The sequence below is a fragment of the Hippocampus zosterae genome, chromosome 1 (genome assembly GCF_025434085.1).
Source record: "Hippocampus zosterae strain Florida chromosome 1, ASM2543408v3, whole genome shotgun sequence".
In the NCBI taxonomy this organism is placed as follows: Eukaryota; Metazoa; Chordata; class Actinopteri; order Syngnathiformes; family Syngnathidae; genus Hippocampus; species Hippocampus zosterae.
In genome coordinates this window covers 20,771,359-20,790,376 of record NC_067451.1, presented here as the reverse complement: position 1 = coordinate 20,790,376, position 19,018 = coordinate 20,771,359, and the positions used below count along the sequence as shown (strand labels likewise).

The 19,018-nt window shown below is 43.5% G+C and overlaps 3 protein-coding genes across 14 annotated transcripts in view; all 3 read left to right on the top strand.

Annotated features, from left to right (window-relative positions):
* Positions 1-2,957: 2,957 nt before the first annotated feature.
* LOC127610422 (protocadherin gamma-A2) lies at positions 2,958-7,616 on the top strand. Its single transcript, XM_052080589.1, has one exon. It carries the CDS (start codon positions 3,673-3,675, stop codon positions 6,091-6,093), a length of 2,421 nt encoding a protein of 806 aa, XP_051936549.1. The 5' UTR covers positions 2,958-3,672; the 3' UTR covers positions 6,094-7,616.
* Positions 7,617-12,862: 5,246 nt separating this feature from the next.
* The window catches only part of LOC127603514 (protocadherin gamma-C5-like), a 147,038-nt gene continuing 140,882 nt past the window's right edge, over positions 12,863-19,018 (top strand). For 3 of the 6 annotated variants that reach the window (XM_052069964.1, XM_052069972.1, XM_052069992.1), the window contains exon 1: positions 12,863-13,985. In XM_052069964.1, the coding sequence (XP_051925924.1) occupies positions 12,989-13,985 (997 nt within the window). In that variant the 5' untranslated portion in view covers positions 12,863-12,988. Of the gene's footprint in view, positions 14,161-19,018 lie in introns of all 6 variants that reach the window. The other 3 variants (XM_052069950.1, XM_052069957.1, XM_052069982.1) reach the window with 2 other exon arrangements.
* LOC127603737 (protocadherin beta-16-like) overlaps positions 15,997-19,018 on the top strand; it is a 41,061-nt gene continuing 38,039 nt past the window's right edge. For 3 of the 7 annotated variants that reach the window (XM_052070343.1, XM_052070326.1, XM_052070335.1), the window contains exon 1: positions 16,001-18,459. In XM_052070343.1, the coding sequence (XP_051926303.1) occupies positions 16,195-18,459 (2,265 nt within the window). In that variant the 5' untranslated portion in view covers positions 16,001-16,194. Of the gene's footprint in view, positions 18,460-19,018 lie in introns of all 7 variants that reach the window. The other 4 variants (XM_052070284.1, XM_052070296.1, XM_052070316.1 and 1 more) reach the window with 4 other exon arrangements.

Below are 19,018 nucleotides of genomic sequence, written 5' to 3'. Positions count from 1 at the left end.
CCCCATTGTCTGAGACATTCTCTGAGTACGTCATCCGTTGGAACCTTCTCCTTGATGTATTCATGGAGCTTGGATTTTTCATCCTGGACAGTGGCTCTCACACTCACTAGTCCCCGGCCTCCTTCCTTTCGGCTTGCGTATAGTCTCAGGGTGCTGGATTTGGGATGGAACCCTCCATGCATGGTTAGGAGCTTTCGGGTCTTAACGTCCGTGGTCTGAATCTTTTCCTTTGGCCACCTTATTATTCCTGCAGGTTATCTGATCACTGGCAGGGCATAGCTGTTTATTGCCCGGGTCTTATTCTTGCCATTGAGCTGGCTTCTTAGGACTTGCCTCACTCGCTGGAGGTATTTGGCCGTAGCCGCTTTCCTTGTTGCCAGTTCGAGGTTGCCAATGGCTTGTGGTATACCGAGGTACTTGTAGCTGTCCTCAATGTCTGCTATTGTTCCTTCAGGGAGTGAGACCCCTTCAGTGCGGACTACCTTTCCTCTCTTAGTCACCATCCGACTACATTTCTCAAGCCCGAATGACATCCCGATGTCGCTGCTGTAGATCCTGGTTGTGTGGATCAGGGAATCTATGTCCCTTTCACTCTTAGCATACAGCTTTATGTCATCCATGTAGAGGAGGTGACTGATTGTAGCTCAATTTCTGAGGCGGTATCCATAGCCTGTCTTGGTGATTACTTGGCTTAGGGGGTTCAGTCCTATGCAGAACAGCAGTGGGGAGAGTGCATCACCCGGTATATGCCACATTTGATGGACACTTGGGTAAGTGGCTTGCCATTGGCTTCAAGTGTGGTTTTCCACATCCTCATCGAGTTCGCAACGAAGGCTCTTAGGGTCCTGTTCACCTTATACAACTCCAAGCATTCAGTGATCCATGTATGTGGCATCGAGTCATAGGCTTTCTTGTAATCAATCCAAGCTGTGCACAGGTTGGTACGTCGGGACCTGCAGTCTTGTGCGACTGTTCTGTCAACCAGGAGCTGATGTTTGGCTCCTCTGGTATCTCTACCAATGCCATTCTGTGCTTTGCTCATGTATTGATCCAGGTGTTCACTTATCTTAGCCGCAATGATGCCTGACATGAGCTTCCATGATTTGGAGAGACAGGTTATTGGCCGATAGTTGGATGGGGCTGCACCCTTCGAGGGTTCCTTCATGATCAGGATCGTTCGCCCTTCGGTTAGCCATTCTGGGTGAGTCCCATCCCTCAGCAGCTGGTTCATTTGTACTGCTAGGCGCCCATAGAGTGCTGTGAGTTTCTTTAGCGAGTAGGTGTGGACCATGTCCGGGCCTGGTGCTGTCCAGTTCTTCATATCTGAGACTCTTTCCTGTATGTCTGCCACTGTTATGGTAACTGGGTTCTGTTCAGAGAGGTTGCTGTGCTCCTCTCTCAGGGTCACCAGCCATTGTGCAGTGCTGTTATGTGCAACCTCCTTCTCCCGTATGCCTTTCCAGTACCTTTCAGTTTCCAGTCTTGGTGGGTCAGCTCTGTTGTTAGGACCCTGCCACTGAGCGTACACTTTCGCAGGTTGTGTTGCGAACAGCCTGTTTATTCGTCTGGCCTCATTCTCTTTCGTGTACCGCTTTAGGCGACTGGACAAGGCTTGGAGCCTTTGTTTGGCAGTTTCGAGTGCTTCAGGTATGGTCATCTGGATGTACCTCTCGGGTATCGGCCTTTTCATCACACCTCTGACCTGGGCCGCCGTCAATTGACTCATATCTTTCCGGGCCGCCTTGATCTTAGCCTCCAACCGTCTTTTCCATGGTGGGTAACGTATCTCATGGCTTCCATGGTTGCTCTTATAGCCCAGAGTCTCCAGGATCACTGATGCTGAAGCGTATATCAGCTCATTGGTTTCTGTGATCGTTACGGTAGGGATCGCCCTCAGTGATGCATTCACACTTTCTATGAGACTTTCAGATGGTACTTCACATAGCCGTTGTAATCGGTTTCTAAGTTGCCCAGCTTTCATTCTCGCCATGATCTTAGCTTTCAGGTCAGTTGCTGCCTCGCTCAGCATTTCATTCATTGGGGCTGGCTACCCAATCTCATCATCTGCATTCATTGGGGCTTGCCTCCCAATCTCTTGTATGACCTCCTCCTCTGATCTGGCAGCCTGGGGCCCTTCACCATGGAACCTGCATTGTACCTCATCAATCTCAAGTTGTGACAGCAGTTGCCGTTTGTGGATGTTGGAACACTGAGCTGCTAGTTGTTTCGCGGTCAACTGTGACTGTGGGTTTCAAAGTAACCATTTAGCCCAAATTCTCTGCATGTAACCCCTCTGACTAGGGTTGCTTGAGTAGTAGCATTCCAACAGAGCCATGTTATCGCATCTCGCCCATCTCCGCTTTGTTCCAGTAGCCCATTTTTCATCAAGGTGCTCTGGTTCCCCAGCACCTGACGCAGACCTTGTTTGGCCGGGCGACATCTGAGCCGGCATGTCATTCGTCATTCAAGGACCCACACTGGATGGTGTTATGTGCTCATTTTTGCCCCAAGCGGGATTCGAACCACCCTCTCCCGTATGCCAAACCGATGCCTTACCAACTGAGCTATCCAGCCGCTATATATATATATATATATATATATATATATATATATATATATATATATATATATATATATATATATATATGAGGTTCATCAAAGGTTTGTTTTTTTTTCCACCAGGTTGTCGGTCAAAATAATGGTGGAAAAGATTTTAAAATAATTTACCGGTACCTTGCTCTCACTTTTTATATCACAAAAAGCTAAACCTGGCATTTGAAGTGGTGTGTGTAGACTTTGTATATCCACTGTATATGCAGCGTGATGGGGCCTGATTATATTTTATATTTGCATTAAATTTATTCCTGGTAAACACAATGGTGAGTTTCAGAAATAACCATGGATGGATGGATGAAATTAGTAATAAGTAGTCTATAACTAATTTTTGAGAGAGAGGAGAGCTTTTGAACATTTTATCATCCAATTATTTTTTTTTTTGTAGGATTCAGTGCATTAGTTCTGGCATGCAATTGAGCTTGTTTATTATATGTTATTGGTTTGATAAAATTACCGTATACATGGCCACGGATAAAATATTTTCTGAAGTCTTTTTGACTTGAAAGTCAGCTCAGTGTTGCAATCCCACTGCATTTCTCTTGTAATTATTCCACTCGGCCTCGTGGCGACGCTCTTAGAATATTTGAGTCAGCTATGGCGTGCTCTTCTGTAGACGTGTCAGTGAAACTGGAGCATTGGGTGAGAGCTGAAGGCTGTGTGCATGTGTCTGTGTGTGATTTTGGGATGGAGGCAGAGAAAAGTGTGTGTGTGTGTGTGTGTGTGTGTGTGTGTGCGTGTGTGTGTATGTGTGTGTGTGTGTGTGTGTGTGTGTGTGTGTGATGGAGGCATCGAAAAAAATGCGTGTGTGGGTGTTTGGAGAGAGAGAGAGAGAGAGGGAGAGCGAGAGAGAGCAAGAGAGAGAGCGAAAGAGGGAGAGATGAAATGAGACTAGAGAATCCAAGCTGACAGCTTCCCTAATAGAGCATGAGTAACTCGGCTAGAGAAGCAGGGAAGCGTTGGATTGCAGCACAATTTTCAATTCGATATTTTCAGGAGCATGTTTAGGGTTTAGCTCATCTTTTGACGGTTTATGAGCACTGGAGAGAATCTCTAAAAATGGACCGCCGAATCAACTTTGAACATTGGAAGGAATTAGTCTTTTTTTGTCTGATTTTTTCCGTGTCGTCTGGAGAGGTGCGTTACGTCCTACCAGAGGAGATGCAGCCAGGTTCTGTAATTGGGAACGTTGCACGAGATCTCGGTGTGGAGGCGAGGGAGCTCGGTGTTCGTCGTGCCCGTGTTGTTGCAGACGGAGCCAGTCAGCTCTGTGAACTGGACCTGTCATCAGGCAATCTTTTGATCAGCCAACGGATCGACCGAGAGGAGCTCTGCGCACAAGGAAGCGTGTGCACCATCCAGCATCAGCTTTTACTTGAGCAGCCCCTTCAAGCATTCAGTCTACTTTTGGACATTGCAGACATAAACGACAATACTCCGGTGTTTGCCGCAGAGGAGATCAACCTTGATTTGGTAGAGTCCACAGTTCTCGGGAGACGTTTTCCCCTGGAGAGTGCACATGACCCCGACTTGGGCACGAACTCTGTCAGTGAATACAAACTCAGCCCGAATGAGCATTTTGGCTTGGAAATAAGTACCCAAATAAATGGAAATGCATGTCCAGAGCTTGTTCTTAAAAAGCCATTAGACCGAGAAGCACAAGCTGAACACATGCTGAAAATCAATGGCATTGACAGCGGAAGTCCAGCCAGAACTGGGACTGCTTCAATCCGTATCCGGGTTTTGGACGCCAATGATAATGTCCCCGTTTTCAGCCAGGGGGTTTATCGGGCATCTGTATCCGAGAACTCTGTCATAGGGACTTTAGTAGCACAACTGAATGCCACAGACTTGGATGACAGCCTTTATGGGGAGATAACATACTCTTTCAGTCACCTGACGGACAAGACCAGAGGAGTTGTTAACATTGACCCTCTGAATGGTGAAGTTCGTGTGGCAGGTGTCCTTGACTACGAGGAGGCGACTACTCACGAGTTGGATGTGCAAGCTAAAGATGGAGGCGGCCAGGCCTCCCATTGCAAACTCGTCATCGATGTCATTGACGTCAATGACAACAAACCTGTGATTGAAATCAAGTCGGCATCTGCGAACATACTGGAAGACTCCAAACCCGGAACGATGGTGGCCCTCATCAATATTTATGACATGGACACCGGAAATAGCGGACACGTCACGTGTTCCATTCCTGACAATGTCCCATTTCAAATTGTGTCAGAAGTGAAAAACTATTACATGTTAGTGACTGCTGCGGCGCTAGACAGAGAAGTTCAATCGGAGTATAATATTACCATTACTGCGACTGACTCGGGCTCTCCCTCACTGGAGAGCAGAAAAATTATATCCATTGTGATTATTGATGTAAATGACAACCCTCCAACTTTTACCCAACATGAGTATACTGCCAACATCTTGGAAAACCAACCTGCTGGCACGTTTGTTATGAAAGTAGAGGCACAGGACACGGACGATGCGTCCAATGCTAAATTATTTTACCAAATAGCAAAAGAGACAAATCCGGAAGTTTCTTCCCTTCTTACCATGAACATGGAAACGGGAGAGCTTTTTACATCGCGCCTCTTTGATTACGAGCAGTCCGTTCACTTCCAAATCAAAGTGGAGGCCCGAGATGGAGGCGAGCCCCAACTCACCACCACCTGCACTGTCAACGTTTTTATTGTCGACCAAAATGACAACACGCCAGTTGTTCTATATCCTGTGCAAGCCTTCATTACCGAGGACATAGTTCCCTTCGAAGCACCAAGGGGCTATTTAGTGACCAAGGTGGTGGCTGTAGACGCGGACTCGGGTCACAATGCGTGGTTGTCTTTTAGAATAATCAAAGAAACACAGCCCAATCTGTTCATGGTGGGCTTACACACAGGTGAAATTAGAACCATGCGAGCCTTTGTGGAGCTTGATGAACCGAAGCAAACAATTGTTATCGTGGTCATGGATAACGGGCCAGAAGCTCTGTCTGCCACGGCTACAGTTAGTATCGCCGTTGGCGAGGGGTTGCCAGTTCTACAAGAATTCTTTGAGCTGGCAGACGAATCTCAGGGCAGCGATAACTTGAGGCTCTATTTGATTATTGCACTGTTCACCGTTTCTTTCCTCTTAATCCTTTTAATCATTGGAGTTTTTTATTTCAAGCTTTGTCGCCGTAGTTATGTGTACCATTCCACTGCTGCCAGTCTTCCAGTTTTCCCGACAACATATTATCCACCTAGTTTTACCGATTTTAGTCGCTGTGGGACATTACTGAAAGAAGATCGCTATGATCCATTTCTGACCACCGGCTCATGGAGAGGTGACTTTCGCTTCGGTTCTAACACGGATACTGACACGCTAAAGAAAAGGAGTGCGGCTTATCAAAAGAACACCCTTAGGCGAATCAGTGCAGAAAGATCTACTTTAAAGGTTCAGGCTGGTCCCGCTCATCCTTGTTATGTGGTCACTTAAAAACTGGCCGTAATGGTTGCACATGCAGTAGTTGTAAAAAGTCTACACACTCCTGTTTAAATGCCTGGTTTTCTTTCATGAAAAATAAGCTCAAGATAATCATTTCAAAACTTATCAAGGTGTAAGGAGATGAAATTGAAATGGCTGTCAGTGATCGCACAAAACCTTCAGGCTTCTGCCAGAAAACAGAGAAGAATGCCAGGAAAAGTGTACTTGAACAGCTGAACTTTATTTGAAGTTAATCAGAGTTAATCAGCAGTTTCAATGGTGGCAGGTGTGTGCGGACTCCCCTTGAACTAGAATTTGAATCTGAGTGGGTAATTCTGAACACAGGTACATCCCAATTAAGAGGGTGTGCACGCTTATGCAACCACAATATCGGTGTTTAATTGTATTTACCTGCGATTGGCTAGCAACCGGTTCAAGGTGCCCATGACCCTTGTGAGGATGAAGTGGATTAGAAAATGGATGGATTTTTACTTCCTCTCATGATTTGTTTTCCCTAATTGCATTGATAAAGTAAAAGGTAGATAACGTTTTGAAATGATGTGTCTAAAACCTGGCCTTATTAAGGAATGTGTTGACTTTTTGTGTTCTCTGGGTTTTGAAAAAAAATGGTAAAAAAATGTTTCGAGGCTTTTAAATGCACTCACTGGAGGGTACTCACCTTTTGGTGTTAGACATTTGTAATACCATTTATGTATTTACAGTAATCTCTGATCCTAAACTATGCACGGCCTCATGATGATGCAGTACAATTCAGCAACTTTATAAACTGCAAGCAAAATAAAAGTATTGCAAATTCAACAACTTTGCTACGTTAGATTGTGCAGGTGGTGTGCGCAGTGAGTGTAGGTTGTGATGACAAACTGTCAACATTAAAATGTATAAAACGACATCATAAAGGACAGTATTTTTAATTATGTTAAATGTTTGTAATTATGTTTTGTATCTATGCATGGAATTATTCAACTTGAAAATAATTGTGCGAAACTAACAACTAAAATATTGTCAAATGAGCATGATAGCTGATAATTGCTTTGTTTTGTGTTTGTTAATTAAATTCGATAGTACCTTTACTTGTAATGCTCAACAGGCTTTATTGTTCATTCATTGCTGGATGAGATATCTGTTGCAATATTTCTGCACCAATTGTTTGCTCTGTTTCTATTTTTCTCTCATTTATGATGATCGAATATCTTTTGTGTCATGTGAGTGCCAGACGTGTAAAACGTTTCGTAACTAGCACGATACAGTTTGTGATTTCAAATTCACCAGACTCTTCCTCGTTCTTTCAAAACGCAAATGAGACGATGTGTTTTCACCCCTACTGATGTTGTTATTTTATTTTGTAGCAAGTCTCAGTCTTTTTGTTTCATCTTTGTCTTGTTCGCACAAGTCAGTGCTGTTGCTTTTGTGACCTGTGACCATCAATAATACACCCAACGACGATCAATATTTGTTGTGCTATGCTTTAAATTCTACTTTGTAATGGAATGGTTTAGCATCTAAATAAATTTGGATTTTGACCAAAAAAGAAAAAGACAAAATGTTTGATTTGGGACTCTTATCACCAAGGTACAAGTAGACACAATTTACACACATGCAGCCACAACAATTATGATGACATTCACTGTCAGGTCAGTGCTTCAAGAAAAATACAGCAGATTAATGCTGTGTGTGTGTGTGTGTGTGTGTGTGTGTGTGTGTGTGTGTGTGTGTGTGTGTGTGTGTGTGTGTGTGTGTGTGTGTGTGTGTGTTACTGACGTATGTGGCGCCAAGGTAGTGAAGTGGAGAAATATGTTCTCATATGTGGCCGTGTTGTTGCTGGCACATGTGCTCCACATTTAGCCATGGTTGGATTGCTAACACCAATTCATGATTTGTCTGTGTCACATTGATACTGTACTATATGACTTACACGAGGCTTGTATTGGAGCTTGATGACAAGCTGGATAGCTGGTGGATGGTAGGGACTGTTTCTGTTTTCTGCTTTAGCACATGGTAATTCATAGATCTTTTTTGTGAAGAATGTAGGAGGGCTCAATTATTTTCAGCACATCAATTTGTGAGGGAACACTGATGTGCATAAACACATTGGTGGAATTTCTAATTCCATTGTGTACATAAATATTAATGTAAAAACCTTGATCTTGTTTACATTTTATTCACCTAACATTTAAGAGCATCAAAAACATGTTCACACTGTCGCAGTTTGTTATTTTTCTGTCTCTGTGCCATTTCATGTCACAACCTGCTTAAAGTAAATGTCATCATTGGGCTCAATACTAACTTGTTTTTTGCTTTCTCTTTTCTTTTGGCCTCCTCCTTCAATGAAACTTCCAATGTTGACGCACAGGTAAGCTAATTTTCAATTATTTCAGCACTCACATACACTCTACTCCTGTGAGAATATCACACAAGCCTCACCCTCATCAAAAGCACTGATTAGCTGACACAATCAATATGATACCAGTTGACCCAGAATGTGTTTCCATTTGTGCAATCTCTTGGCTTGAGCCACCTCTTCACATCAGACACTGTGCCAACAAACATGTTTATCGGTCATGTCATGCAGACCAGAATCAATCCAACACAAGGATTACATAGCCTGGAAGTCATGTAATTTATGCAGAAAAAGTGATCCTGCTGTGGCGAAATGTGTTCCCAGAGTAAGCTACATGAATATTTATAACTCTGCCCGCTGTTGCTGAGCAGACTCGGCCTAAATAATGCGCCATCATGATGTGTACTAGGCTGTTCTGCAGCATTATGTTAAAATAGAGCACACACATGCACGCATGCGCGCACACACACACACGCACACACACACACGCACAGGTGATTTAAGGCACTGCCATGGCTGCCTTTTTTAGCTCAAGGTTGAAAACATAATGAGAGGCCATGGGAGTTTCATTGTATGGCTGCTTGTTCATATCATACTGGTTCCACTCAACGTTGACGGGGCTGCATGGCTCAGTCGTTGAGACTATGTCAAAGTGTCCTTGATCAAGATACTGAACCCCCAATTTCTCCTGATGCTGTGTCATCTGTAGGTGAATGAGGTAACAGTATGAAGCGCTTTGAGTACCCGAAGGTAGAAAAACACAAGTGACAGCCCATTTACTATGTAGTTCACTGCTCTTTGATCTGTCCAATAGCTATCTATCTATCGTCTAATCATCTATACTCAAGTTCTGTCTGTGAGTCTGTTGTCACAGAGGTGTAACAGATTCACACTATGGTTATATATTTTTTTACATTTATTTTACTTTTACACAACATTCAAATATGAGACCACTGCTTGATGTGTCGTTTTACTTTATCTCAGCTGATGGTGCTGTTGCATCAGCTTTGAAAGCGCCTGGAACAGTTCATGAACCTTGAAAGTATTTATTGCTTTTGGAAGAGACTTCATAATGTCGCCGAATTTGACATGAGCTTGTGTGAACATTATTTAACATGAATACTTTGACATTATAAGGGTACTTCCGTATTTTTTATTCTTTCTCACCAGCAACAATGGATGTGAAAGGTGCATTGGAGTGACTTGTGTTTTTGTTTTTTTCTGCATTATCGCCACAGTCAAAAGAAAAATCAGTTGTTCCATTCAAGAAGAAATGAGGACGTAGACTGGATATGAAAATGAGGGTTTCTGAACACTTGCTTGGCTTGTTATATTGATGGAGCCAGCCAGTATGTTGTACTAAGGCCATATAAAAGAACACCTCATTGCCAATGAGAAAGTTGAGACTGAGAATAAGATATCTGTGTAGCTTTAGGAAAATTGTCCTGGAAGACCCACTTGAATTACTTTCCATCACCATCGAGGTACAAGGTGTTACAGAGACTGTTACACCCGCGCTGCAAGAAGGAGAGATACCGACGCTCGTTCCTACCGACTGCTGTCGGGCTGATGAATAAAAAAATAACAATCATAATAATAATAATAATTAAATGATGTGAAGGAAAATCGTAAATAGTACTGCGATTTATCCATTTGTGTTCATACTGTATTTAATTGAAAGATGTTTGTTGTTTTTTTTCTCTTTCTCCTTTCTTCTTTCTACATACATTCTTGCTGCTGGAGGCTGTAAATTTCCCCAGTGTGGGACGAATAAAGGATATCTTATCTTATCTTAACAATCGTGCTCCAGCTGTTCCCAAAAATTAATCTCGATGGATCTCACCGAATAAACACCCTGCCGGGGCACTGCATTTTAGCTTGGATCCCGATTTGGGAATAAACTCCCCAAAAAGATGTTTCTTCAACATAAACAATGTCTTCATTCTGAAACAATGCAATGCATGGAGCAGACGTGGGTGAATACACACAGCTGACATTAGTGAGTGGCTTGCAGTGGGAGAAGCAAAATGAGTGAGTGAGTGAGTGAGTGAGTGAGTGAGTGAGTGAGTGAGTGAGTGAGTGAGTGAGTGAGTGAGTGAGTGAGTGAGTGAGTGAGTGAGTGAGTGAGTGAGTGAGTGAGTGAGTGAGTGAGTGAGTGAGTGAGTGAGTGAGCGAACAGATAGATCTTTATTTACAATATATAGCTTATTTGAAAACATACTAAGCTCTTCATAAGTACATATATATGCAAAACTGAGAGATAGGGGCAAAATAGGCAATATCTCTCAATTGCAGAAGGCAGGACTGGCGTTTCGCAGTTTAATATTTAAGTAGTGATGGGAAGATTATGCTTCAAATGTTCTTCATGAACCAGTTGTATTTTTTTTAAACTTTTCTAGATAGTAATGTTTAAATAAAGGAGTTTAAGAAATGGCAAGTCAGTGTGCTTTCTGCCCAATGTTGAACAGACAGTGCCATCTGGAGGAGTCAATAATCCACCATCTGGTTTGTGAAACAAATTTGAAGTTTCCTTTTCCCGTCACTAGAGTTTAGACTGTCAAATATTTGTTCTGGTCAAAGATGATACTGACGTGAGCAGGTGATTAAATGTTCAGGTGAAGTGGGCCAATAAACTGTGGAGCAGAATTGACAAAGATTTCAAGGTCAATGAAAAGAAGCGAAGTTTGGTCATAGTTTAAGTGGAAAACATTTTGAGTATCCATTCTTTTAGAGCAGGGGTGTCCAAACTCGGTCCTCAAAGGCTGCTGTCCGGCCTGTTTTCCAGCTCTCCCAGGAACAACACACCTGATTCAAATAATCAGGATCGTTGTAATGCTGCTTCAGAGCTGTCTGATGAGCCGATCATCTGAATCAGGTGCGTTGCAGCTGGGACAGCTGGAAAACAGGCAGCACGGCGGCCCCCCAGGCCCGCAGCTGGACATGCCTGTTTTCGAGCAACAAGACCACTCATTGAGGGTGTTGAGTTGGGTAATGTTATCGGATTTGACAAAGAAATAGATTTATTTCCTGAAAGGGCCGAACAACTGACTGAGAGGGAGCATGTTAAATGAAAACATTATTGACCCAAGGACAGAGTCCTATAATGTACTCTCCGCTGGAGGAGAATTAAAGAAATAGGAATAAGCTCTCACAAGTAGTAGAAAGTGAAGCAGGGATGCAAGGAGACAGGTTTACAGAATGACACAACCTTGCATTATTTCTCGTGCTACCAATTACCGTAATTCAGAAAAGTCAGCAGTTTGCACATCTTTAATACAGTAAGTTGAAGCAGTCAACCCGTCATGTGCAGATAAGAGGTTTCAAGACTGTCATTTTGACATTAACATGAGCACACGCTCATATTAATAGCAACAGAAAGTGAAGAGCCACCAAAATCCCACAGAGTCATAATTCTTGTTTCTGTTGTGGATGCTAAATAGCCACATGTTGGTAGACCCATGCAGCTCAGTGCTCTGGCTGAGACGGTTGTCGTACAAGATTGTATGGTCCGTTGCATATCTTATCCAAGATCTACCCATGCTGATATTTCACCGCTCACATGATCATTCATAGACATAACACTGTATTGCACACAGTTACCATCTATTGTTATACAGTATATATTTTTTGCATTCATTGCGACATTTCCGGACAGTTGCATGGCTGGAAGTCTCCTTCTCATGAAGCCATGATTAAGCAGCAGTGCATCCATATTGACATATACAACTCTGGGGAGAGACGACTGCAAAATTTTCAGTTCATGTCAGCAAATACCATGCCAATAACTCTAAACTGAGATGCCCAGAAAAGTGATTTTGGAGTCCTTTTATTTTCCTTTCGTTTTATTATTTATAGTTGGTCTTTTATTTTATTACCGGTAGTTTTCCATTGCTGTGCGCTCAATGGGGAGCAAGAATGACAATAGAAAACACTAGTTGCTACTTTCACTGATCTTGAATCTCTTGTTTAAACAAAACGATGTAAACACAGACAACTTTGAGTTCTCTGTCTCTGTCCATGGTGCTGAAGTACAGTGAACGCATGGAAGGCTGCGGAATTATTGATCTGCGCTCACACAGAATAAATAATGATCATGATCTGTATAGTTCCTACATTGCCAACAGCCCTTCCACAAATTTGCTGCATATTTTATCCCCACAATGATGCCATTTGATTGACTGATGACGTTTGACTTTTTTTGCAAAATATAACTTTTGACGAAACCAAGAAAGGCTTGAAATTATGTTTCTGAAGTACTTTTTATATCGTCGTCGGAAGAGGATTTTATTTTTATTCGAACTTTTGAATCTAACGATACCAAATTTGACGCATCAGCCTCTAAGGGGCGCTGTTACATGGAAAATAAACATGTCTGTGCTGCGTGACGCATGACTGCTCCCTCTTCTGTCATTGCCATTGCTCACGAGATCTTGAGGTGAAAGACGTACAACCCTTGAGCAGAAATAGCGCAAATCTGAATGCGCCTGTCTTACTTTCGTTTAATTCTTAATTCGGTGTAATCATTATTTGCGAACATTTTATTTTGACATGGAGTCTAAGGATAATTATCTCAGCGGTGGAATACGGCGACGGTGGTTTGGGCGACGGTCGGCCTGCCTCTTTGTCTTTTGGTGTGTTTTTCTAAACGGAACACAGGCGCAGATCCGCTACTCAATCCCAGAGGAGATGAAAAAAGGCTCGCTCGTCGGAAATGTGGCCCAAGACCTCGGTTTGGATCTAAAAAGACTCCGTTCCGGGCGCGCCCGCATCGTGACTGGCGAGAACGTCCAATACGCCGAGCTGAGGGCGGACAAAGGGCTTCTGGTTGTCCATGAAAGGATAGATCGAGAGCAGCTGTGTGGAGACGTGACGCCGTGCAGCTTCACCTTTGAGATTTTATTGGAAACCCCCATGGAATTGCATCCGGTGACCATCGAAGTGTTAGACGTGAACGACAACGCCCCAGCATTTGAAAGTAGACATTTAGAATTTGAAATAAGCGAGTCGGCTGCACTTGGCTCCCGTTTTGTTCTGGAGAATGCTCACGATGCTGACGTGGACGCAAACGGTCTGCAGAGTTACATTTTAACACCGAGCGATCATTTTGTTTTGAAGCAACACGTCAGTCCGGGAGGGAGAAAATATGCAGAAATGGTGCTTCAGAAAGCTTTAGACAGAGAAGAACAGCCGCGACTCTCATTAAAATTAGTGGCTGTGGACGGGGGAAATCCGCAGAGATCAGGTACAGTAAATATAGATATCACTATTCAAGATGCGAATGACAATGCTCCAGTCTTTAATCAAACCATTTATAAAGCGAAATTAATTGAAAATGCACCAAAAGGTGCCATCGTTTTGACCGTGAATGCCACTGATGCTGATAGTGGTTCAAATGGAATTGTAACATACTCATTTTCAAAACTAAATTCAGGAATAGCAGATATGTTTTATATAGATGAGAGGACGGGGTCTATATCTGTCGTAAAACAAATAGATTACGAAAAAGACAAAACAATAGAATTCATGGTTGAAGCAAAGGATCAAGGTTTGTTTGCTGACTCTACAAAAGTAGAAATAGAGGTCATAGATTTAAATGACAATGTCCCAGTCATAAATGTGATGTCATTTACGAGTCCTGTGTCAGAAGACTCCCAGGCAGGAACCACTTTTGGTATTATTAATGTGAAAGACCAAGATTCCGGAGAAAATGGTCACGTGAGGTGCGCGATTGAAGGCCGCGTTCCATTTAAAATCAAGACCAATGTGAGGAATTATTTTGCATTGATCACCGATGCTGACTTAAATCGTGAAAGTGTGTCAGAATATAACATCACGGTTGTTGCGTCAGACGCAGGATCTCCTCCCCTTTCCATTAAAAAGACTTTTAATTTGAAAGTGTCCGATGTGAATGACAACGCTCCCGTTTTTCCTGTCAGCCTTTATAGTGCGAACGTTGCAGAGAACAACTTGCCAGGTGTTTCTGTGCTCAGCGTAACTGCTAAAGACCCAGATGAAAACCAGAACGCTCGTATCTCCTACATGTTGGAGCAGAGTGAAATCGGAGGAAGATCGATTAGTGAATTTGTGTCTGTGAATGCAGAAAGCGGAGTTATTAGTGTCGCTCGCTCATTTGATTATGAGCAACTGAAAGAGTTCCATTTCCGAGTTAGAGCACAGGATGGCGGTTCCCCTCCCCTCAGCAGCAACGTAAGCGTCCGCATCCTGATTCAGGACCAGAACGACAACGCCCCTCAGGTCCTGTACCCGGTGCAGACGGGCGGCTCCCTGCTGGCCGAAATGGTCCCTCGTTCGGCCGACGTGGGTTATCTGGTGACAAAAGTGGTGGCCGTGGATGTGGACTCTGGCCAGAACGCCTGGCTCTCCTATAAAGTGCACAAAGCCACCGACAGGGCGCTGTTTGAAGTGGGCCTCCACAACGGAGAAATCCGAACCGTCCGTCAAGTGACTGATAAAGATGCTGTCAAACAAAGACTGACTGTTGTGGTGGAGGACAACGGGCGGCCCTCTCGCTCAGCTACGGTCATTGTGAACGTGGCGGTGGCCGACAGCTTCCCTCAAGTGCTGTCAGAGTTCACTGACTTGAGCATGCACGACAAGGAGTACAATGACCAGCTGACTTTTTACTTAGTCTTGGCGCTGGCGGTGGTCTCCTTCCTCTTCATCGCCTGCTTGCTGCTTATCATATCGGTCAAAGTGTACAGATGGAGACAGTCTCGCGTCCTGTACCACTCCAACCTGCCTGTCATTCCGTATTGTCCACCTCGATACTCGGATACTTTGGGGACGGGAACTCTCCCGCATGTACATAATTACGAGGTGTGCAGGACCACCGACTCCAGAAAAAGTGACATGAAAAATATGCAAGCCATGAGTCAAAGTTTAGTGAGCGTGGATGGAGCTGATGCTAACGTGCAACAAATGATCAAGCAGGTATCAGGAAACTGCTCACAGACGTCAACCTTGGTGAGTCTTTTTTTTTTTACAATTCCGTTTTCTCGGCATCTGATTTTTTGTTGACTGCTTGACGTCAGAAATGAGATCCTAGAGATAGTGTCAAAAATGTCAGTCATTTCCATATTTTAAAAATGAGTGCAATTTAATCATTGAACGATGCATTTTCAATTTAAAGATTATGATGGTTTTGCATAAATGACTTTCTCCTCTTCGTGACTGGTTGATATCTGCAATTTCAGTAAACTGTTGCTTATATTTGAAAGTAACACGTAACGTGGAATACATAAAATTAAATAAACGTAAATGTGTTGCAGATATGTATTTTTGTTAAGTCATCAGTCAAACTGATAACCGTGTATTTATTTTTACTGTTATTAAGATTTTTTGGTCTTGAGGACTTATTGCAAGGAGGTTTACATTACTGCGGCACTAAGGTCAAAGATCTTTACCCTGATGCATTTCTTATTTATATTTGCTTCCCCACGCACGCTTGTTATTCACACCCTATCATTTTATATATGCGCCATTGATGCTGAGTTGCACTACTGAGAAAATGCTCTGAGCGCCGCTAGTGACACGTCAATGAATTAAACGAGTCCGCGCTTTAGTCTTCCCCTCCTTTAGAACTGCGTTGTCGAGAAAGCCGACGGACGGCTCACCATTTTTGAAGAGACTATTCCGGCAGATTGTTGGGTTTGTTTTTGTCTTTTTGGTTTGAGGATCACCTGATTTTATTTGAGGCATCAATCCTTGTGTTTTTATATTTTTTTTTATTCACGATGGATTGTGTGTGGATGCTCACCATGATCGGCCGATGGCGCACACTGCTTGCCATTCTTTGTCTCTGTGAATTGCGCTCCGCGAGTGGACAGGCTCGCTATTCCATACCGGAGGAGAAGGCGGAAGGCTCTTTTGTTGGAAATATTGCGAGAGATTTGGGCTTGGACTTGGGCAGACTCGTGGCAGGTAAAGCTCGAATTATTCCCAAAGGAGGCCGACAGTATGTTGATTTAAAGGGAGACAAAGGCACGCTTGTGGTAAAAGAGCGCATCGACCGAGAGGAGCTTTGTGGAAAGACGACGCCCTGCAGCTTCAATTTTGACATCATTTTAGACAACCCATTCCTGCTTTATCGCGTAATAGTGGAGGTGATGGACATTAATGACAACAGTCCCTCCTTCCCACAGTCTGAAATCAATTTGAAAATTGTTGAAAATGCTGTAGTGGGAACTCGTTTCTCACTCGATAATGCGGATGATCCTGACGTTGCCTCAAATGACATACAGAAATACATTCTTAAACCATCAGATAGCTTTAAATTAGAAATTCAAAGCCAACCAGATGGGGAAAAAATAATTGAAATGGTTTTGCAGAAGCCTTTAGACAGAGAAAGAGAGGAAAGCCTCACACTCATGTTGATCGCTTCAGATGGTGGTGAGCCACATAGATCAGGGACGGTGAGAATTCTAGTCACTGTGCTGGATGCAAACGATAACGCTCCAGTGTGCTCTCAACCTGTTTATAAGGTCGATGTGCCCGAAAATTCACCTGCAGGGACAGTGATCACTCGTGTGAGTGCAAACGATGCTGATGCCGGAATCTATGGTGAGGTCACATATTTGACTCGTTCGTCCAAAGACACAGAGCGGCTATTTGACATCAATATTAAAACAGGGGAGATTAAACTTGCAGGAAAATTAGATTTTGAAAAATCAAGGAGTTATCAGTTAAACGTTCAGGCTAGTGATCATGGAGGATATACGGACACATGCAAAGTTATTGTTAACATACTTGATGAAAATGACAATGTCCCCACCATTGAACTAATGTCATATTCTCAGTCCATACCCGAGGATTCTCCCCCAGGTACAACGGTCGCTGTTTATAATGTAAATGATGAAGATGCTGAAAGCAACGGTGTTGTCAAGTGCTCCATTAGCGCTGATGTCCCTTTTAAAATTGAGTCTTCTCTAACAGGTTACTACACCATAGTGACTGAAAATTTCTTAGATCGGGAAAGTGTCCCTGAATATAATGTGACCATAACAGTGTCTGACCAAGGCTCTCCACCTCTGTCGAGTAGTAAAAACATCAACGTTAAAATATCTGACGTGAATGACAACCCGCCCATATTTCATCAGTCAGAATACAATAAGATTGTGCCGGAGAACAACGTTCCTGGTTTTTCCGTGTTTACCATCAGTGCTAGTGATGCCGACTGGGGCCAGAACGCTCGAGTGTCTTACTTCCTAGAAGAGAAAGAAGTGAATGGAGTAGCTATGTCTTCTTTTGTCTCCATCAATTCTGAGAATGGTTTCATCCACGCAGTCAAATCATTTGACTTTGAACAAATCAAATCCTTTGACTTTAACATTACTGCCCGCGACTCCGGATCCCCTCCACTCACTTCTGTGGCCACAGTCCGCATTCTGATCCAGGACCAGAATGACAACGCCCCCCAGGTCCTGTACCCGGTGCAGACGGGCGGCTCGCTGTTGGCTGAAATGGTGCCTCGTTCTGCAGATGTGGGCTATCTGGTGACTAAAGTGGTGGCCGTGGACGTGGACTCTGGCCAGAACGCCTGGCTCTCCTACAAAATGCACAAAGCCACCGACAGGGCTCTGTTTGAAGTGGGCCTCCACAACGGAGAGATCCGAACCGTCCGCCAAGTGACTGACAAAGATGCTGTCAAACAAAGGCTGACTGTTGTGGTGGAGGACAACGGGCGGCCTTCTCGCTCAGCTACGGTCATTGTGAACGTGGCGGTGGCCGACAGCTTCCCTCAAGTGCTGTCAGAGTTCACTGACTTGAGCATGCACGACAAGGAGTACAATGACCAGCTGACTTTTTACTTAGTCTTGGCGCTGGCGGTGGTCTCCTTCCTCTTCATCACCTGCTTGCTGCTTATCATATCGGTCAAAGTGTACCGGTGGAGACAGTCTCGCGTCCTGTACCACTCTAACCTGCCCGTCATTCCGTATTGTCCACCTCGATACTCGGATACTTTGGGGACGGGGACTCTCCCGCATATGTACAATTACGAGGTGTGCAGCACCACCGACTCCAGAAAAAGTGACATGAAAAATATGCAAGCCATGAGTCAAAGTTTAGTGAGCGTGGATGGAGCTGATGCCGATATGCTGCATGTGAACAAGGAGCTGTCTGAAGACATTTCTCGTATGTCAACACTGGTGAGTCAAATGTTTGATCATTTTAGTCTTTTCCAGTCAGTATTTCTTTCCAATTTGCTCACATCTATCGGAATGACAACGTTGAAAATGTGAACATTTTTTTCAGTCAAATGATAAATTGAAAACAATGCGTGACACATCGTAGTTTTTGTACATTATTATTTCGTATTAGGATGCAACACTCACAGGTAAGAGGAAATATTTTTGAAGTACCTGACAAAAACCTTTTCCACGATAAGTTTATTTTCAAAGGACGTTCGTTGTCGTTGTCCATGGTGCTGAAAAAGTTTGAAGCTACCATAATTATCTTCCTGCGATGCTTGAGCAATTAGTACATTAGAACTATGGAATCAAAAAATCTACCTCCTATGTGCGTGTTTTTGAAGGCATTTTAGCAATATCAAAAAGCACA